At 38.8% G+C, this 6,141-nt stretch overlaps 1 protein-coding gene across 1 annotated transcript in view; it reads right to left on the bottom strand.

Annotated features, from left to right (window-relative positions):
- Positions 1–2,356: 2,356 nt before the first annotated feature.
- dgkb (diacylglycerol kinase, beta) overlaps positions 2,357–6,141 on the bottom strand; it is a 70,545-nt gene continuing 66,760 nt past the window's right edge. Inside the window, exon 25 of the mRNA XM_051407640.1 lies at positions 2,357–4,188. Within this exon, the coding sequence (XP_051263600.1) occupies positions 4,081–4,188 (108 nt within the window). The 3' untranslated portion in view covers positions 2,357–4,080. The remainder of the gene's footprint in view (positions 4,189–6,141) is intronic.

Here is a 6,141-nt window from a genome sequence, read left to right as displayed (position 1 = left end):
AACAGGAATTAACTATAATCCTGACTATATAAAGTATAGGACAGTGTAGCTTCCTCACTAGTTAACTATAAGCTAAAGTCTACAAGCAGCTTTACAGTTTTTATGATTGTTTCCTAAATGGCTTACTTTCAGGTTATACACTAATAAAAACAAACCTATGAATATTAAATTCAATTTCTGCCAATAATTCCTAAATGTTACCCACTGGACCTTTAAATGTTTCCGGGTTTCCACAGGTCTTTAAAAACGTGTTGAAATCTGCAGAAACCTGGAGACATGACATTGATGTCGGGCTGTATGAATAAAACTTATTTGACAAGACTGTTTGAAACCTTGTCTTTTTAATGACTTACTGAGCTCATAGTTTGTTTATCTGTGTACGTGTGTGGCTGAAACCACTCAGAAGCCGTCAAGAAAGTTTAGTTTACGCAATAATCTGTCACCAACACTTACAATGTGCTATAATGTATATAACCAATATATAATGATAATAAAAACATTGTGAAAAAAACAATGTCTTATAGTCAGGATATTGGGAGAGATTAAGAGCGTAAAACAACTGTAGCCAAAATATTAATTAAAAAAAGGTAAAAAATATAAACTTTATTTAATGTTTCATATCGTATCCTTCGAAAACCTTCAGTGTTCAGCAGGTCAAACTGGGACATCCCACCCTGCTGCTGACTACCTTGTGTTGTGTTTTTAAATAGATTTCTTCCTGGAAAGCTCAACCATGATACTGTGGTATTCTGACCATATTCCAATATTTGCTTATATATTAATAGTGACTTTCTAGTAAATTTAATTAGCTTTTTATTTTAAATAAGATAAAAATGGAAGATTTAGAGAAGTTTATAAAAAAGAAATGTGTTTCTACAGTACAACAATCAACAAAGATTTCCCTGCACTGATACAGGACAGATCTAGGATAAACCCCTGAAAGGCAACTTTACCATTGCATTAAACACTTGACTGAAAGACGGACATATCGGAAGCCAGCAGTGGTCACGCTGATGCCATCTTGGATCCAGGCAGGGTTCCATTACCAGGCAGGTGAAGTGGATGTGAAGTGAAGTACTGTGTCACTCCTGCTGAACCCCCCCTGAGGACGAAAGAAACGCAGTTCAAGTGCAGGCGTCCACCCGTCTGACACTGAGACACGCAGTAAACCAAGTGCCACCCCAGACAATAGGCTAGAAAGATTTCTTTTTATCAGACTACTCCAGTCTAATGAGGTCCTGTCGCTGTAAGAGTCACCAGTTCGCATCCAGTGTGCATTTGGATACAGTTTGGGATGAACTTGGGGATACGTCTAACATCTTTGCATTGGTAAAAAACATTTAACATATATACTTATTTAAAAATCCGACCAATTTTTTTGTATTTAGATTGATTCCTCCTCGGTTTCTGAAGCTGCTTAAGAAGAACCAAAGAAATAAATGAAACTGTCGGATCACATTGCATCGCAGGGGTGAATTGTACCATATCCCACTGGTAGACGGTTCAAGTATCTTTAATGTATCGGATTGTTGGCAGTGCATCGATGTACGTATTGCATCGGGCTCAGCGATGGAGATGCACATCCCCGAAAGGTGCCTTCTTAAAATATTATTATTTAGCTTGTTAGCTGTTACTTTAGCTGTATCAATTGCTCTGTGTAGACTGTTTTTGCCGTTTAACTTAGCGACTTTAGCGAGAAGCCACCTGTCCATCAGGAAACTGATGGAGTAAGGGATTACTTTTACATACTTTTACCTCATTATTTGAAACTTTGGCCACGTATACATCCAACATGTAACATTATATGACAGAAAATAAGAGAAATATGTCCCCTGTAACAAAGTGAAAGCTTCCATAAATTGCTGTCAGCTTGGTGAAATATGGAAAAAACTGTATCTTCAATCAATATTTGTGGTCTACAGAGGTATGATGGTAGTTGGCTTATGTCTCCGACAACAACTCAGATGTCACTCGACCGCTGGCAACCACTCCCAGTTAGTTAGCTGGTTAGGAACTTTATTGTCCACGTTGTGGGAAATACTATGTTTGGCATCACCACATAGCGTTAAAAATAAAACAGGACAATTGACAAAGCACAATGATGACAAACAGCCGAGACACAGCGTCAACAAACAACATAAGGCTAAGATGTTTGTGACTAAACTGGATATGCATTCAGCTTTATAATTGCAGAGCAGCATGAAGCTTAGACAGTTTACACAAATATGTCTAGAACCAGTTTTATCCTCAAAATGGAAGAAGTTAGCTGCAGTAGCATTATGTTTCTAATTTCAAGTACCATAATATGTGTTAGGGGGTTCGAAGGTCAGTCTATAAAGAACACCAGAACACTGTATCAAACAGCAAAAGCTTTATTATCACTTTTCTCAGTAAACACTGGCAGGCATAATTTGTTTTTAGGCAGAACAACATGGTGTAAGTTCTACAGTGAAGCAGTAAGCGGAAAAAATAAATAATACCGTGTACAAAAATACAACCTCACTGTACAAACGCTGCAAAGTACAAAGCAAAGACGTGGAGACTCATCAGACCTGGGTCTCCACTGGGGTATGGCACTTTTAAAGACTGAAACAGTCGAGCCTAAAATTCTTCACAGAAAACAAGCAGGAGTGCAATTCTGTTAAAAACAACACATTTATCAGGTGTGTGTCACACTGGTAGGTCTGTAACAAATCCCCTGGAATTTGAAGTGATGTGCATATCTATCTTTGGTGAGACTGAATGAGATAAATACCATTTGAATGCAACGAAAGAAAATATTTCAATAGGTGCAACGTGAATTATTTTATCACTGTGATTTGCTCACGTGAGAGACTGTAAAAGATGCCTCTGAAAACTGGAATTATTCGATGGGATTGATTTTCAGTATTGATTCTTTAAATCAAGCTCGTACAATATATGTCAATAGTCATTTTGTATTTAGACTTTAATTGGTTAATGTACGCTTGTATGCGCAGCGGACTGTAAACACTCAACAGCAGACATCAGCGCAAATCAATGACCAGAGGAGGTCAAACTGCTTGTGAATATCCAGCTATACCGACTGATTGAACACTTTTCTTTTTTTCTGTTGCCTTTTCACTGTTTTTCACTTTAAAAGTACCTGAGTACCTGTTCAGAAAAATAAAACGACACAGGATCCCATACAAATGCAGCCATCTCACAGATAAAGTATGATATGGTAAAACCGAGCAGCACTGTAGATGTAGATTCAAAAACGATCAATTTCCACAAGTGTCAAAACAGATCTTGGTCACTCATGCAACAGAAAGTGTGCACACAATTGGTAAAACTGTCTGGAAGTCTGTCGTGCGAAGTGAAACAAAGAGTGGCATGCATTTTTTATGAAGATCAATAGTCATTCCTAATCTTTTCACTGACGGAGCCGAAAACACAGCAGATCAAAACATGACAAGGATGACTCGTAGGAACCATTAAAAGAATAAAAAATTGATTCTCTGTCTTTACACTACTTGAAGCCATTCATGAGTGAAGCGCTGAGGAAATGCTGAGCAAAGACACTTCACTTCTTACTAAACACTTGGGAAAGATCAGCTGCAAACTCCAGATATGTCAGCTTCAACAGCGGCAACCTCGTTCACTGTCCATCATGCATCAGGGGTATGCAAATGCAAAAAACAGTTAAAAAACATCAATAGCAGCAAAATATGAATAAATAAATAAATACATCATATCACAAAACACATTCATCTGTGGGTTTTTTCCACTTGGCACAGATCACGACAGCAAAAATAAAAACAGACTTTTATAAAATTCGACTCCCCGAAATAGATTCAGTATTTTTGGAGCTAAACTACACTACACACCGTAGAGCAAAGCGTCAGCTCTAAACGCTCTTCATTCTGGATTAATTGAGGACTTCTCAGTGACGTCTCCATGCTGCAGGCGATACATACGGGACCTACAGTTTGCTACTGTGCGCTGGGCTATCAAACAGGCATCGAAGACCCCCTTCACTAACGGGCTGAGTGATGATCAACTTGTGACCGCTGCTCTGCGGGTGCTCGCGAGGACTCGAAGGTCTTGAACCGCGATGGATCAGTCTTTGCTCTCGGTGCGCGTTCGTTTGACGATGGAGGAGAAGAAGCTTCGGCCTTGTTGCGGCCCCATCAACATGGCAGCCTGGTTCTTGTGGACGATCTCAATCTGGTGTTAGAAAGAAGAGTTAAGATTTAGTTCTGGCGTTGCTTTCTGTTGGGAAGGATTCATTACAAAGAAATATGGAAGGAAATGACAGTGAGCTAATGTTGTCTTTGTACCTTTCCTCCTTGTTTCAGGAATCTGTGGCTCAGTCAACCAACTGCTTTACTGTGATCAGCCCCTCAACCTCCCACCCTCCCTCTCCTTCTCCCAGCCAGCAGATTCTCCTTTTCCTTTGATTATATTAGTGCTCATTCAGAGAAAATTACAACAATTTTTGACCATCCATTAATAATTTAAGTTTGAGTTTTGGACAAAGCAAACATTGGGATCTGCTTGAGATGGCTCTTTCTCATTGTCCTATCATGATCAGTCTTCTTACATATTACTTCCTTTTCAGCCACTGTTATATTATACTACAGTACTATAAACTGATGATAAATTAATGCCTGTATGTATTTTGGGGCAAAAGCAACAATCAACAGTGGGGCCTGAGGATGTTCAGTTCTGTAATGCAGCTCTTTGGTTGTTGGGTCAATCTGTTCCTTGGTCCGTCACTTTGGTCCCGAGCACAAATTTCTACTTCTAGCCAACTTCTACAGAATGAATATCAAAATTGAACTGCTGCACCGAGCACATTCATGCTGTCAAGAATATTGAGTTTTGATTTTAAGGCACTTACGGAGCTTGGTTGCTTTTTTGAATCCTTAGGAGTTTACATTTGGAGTCCCTCTAATGGTACAGCTCTACAACAGCAAACACTTTAAGTGCAGGTGTAATGAATACTCTAGTCTCTGGAGGCTGCCAGAAGGCCTTTAGACTTTTTTTTGCCTCATTTAGATAACACATTGTGTGGCTTGTCCTGGGTTGAAATCCCAGATGACCCCTAAGTGCAGAGCTGTGACTGTACTGCATTCTGTTGTCTCAGTACTTGACAATAAAGTTAGTTGTTAAAAGTATGCTGTCGAGTTTTTTTTGTAAAAGGCACATTGTGTGAATGCATTTCCCTTTCTCAAAACATTTGCAAAGCCAATTTGCCTTTCCCTTTCTCAAAACATTTGCAAAGCCAATTTTCAGACAAACTCAAAACCTGTTTTGTTAGCAATCATCTTTGTCCTTGCATTGCTAAATATTAATTCAGTGATCAGTTAAATAGCATGAAATCAGTGGCAGGACTGTGTATCATGTGCAAAAACTAACAAAGCAGGGAATCGCTCTTAAAAACTTTGCTCCATAGTGCCACTAATGGTCCAAAGCTCCACGCTCCACATTTAATGTATCCATATTAATGGCAGACTATTGGAAACATAAAACTACTACTACTGAGAAAGGTTGATCTGTCTGTTTAACTATCCTGAGTGACAAAAACACAAACCAAAGGTTGTTCGAAACAGAGCTACTCATGTTTTTTATGTGATTCTTGTAACTCAACACAAGATCTTGAATAGAAACATAGCTGCACTGACCTCTGTGGATTTAACGGTATAAGACTGTTGAACCAACACCCACCATCGCTCCACCACCAATATTTGGCTGCGCAAGCAAGATTATGTACCAGTGCAGTTATTCTTTAATTCATAAAGATTGCATCAATCTATGCTCACTAACTTATTTTACATTTTGCAAATAAAAAGTGAGTTTCCTGACAACAATTTTAATACAGCTTCTGCCAAATGTCCAAGGACTTCAATTGCTGTTTCATCATTTTACCTGTAATTTAAATCACTACAATTTATCCCTATTAAACAAGGAAGCTTCTAGCCACAGTTGATTTTACCCATTGCTATCTCCCCTCAGAATGTAATCCTATCATGCATCAACAACAACAAAAAACTCCCATATGTGTCCTGGGTCCATATGGGTTTTTTGTCAAATGGGGCCTGTTGGCTTATGAGTATACTTTTGAGGGTCCTTAATGTGACAAACTTTGAGAATCCCTGGGGTTCATGTCTCTGATAA

This window comes from Dicentrarchus labrax, unplaced genomic scaffold, assembly GCF_905237075.1.
Source record: "Dicentrarchus labrax unplaced genomic scaffold, dlabrax2021, whole genome shotgun sequence".
In the NCBI taxonomy this organism is placed as follows: Eukaryota; Metazoa; Chordata; class Actinopteri; family Moronidae; genus Dicentrarchus; species Dicentrarchus labrax.
Note: the sequence above shows the minus strand (reverse complement) of the source record. Positions and strands in the feature narration are given on the sequence as shown.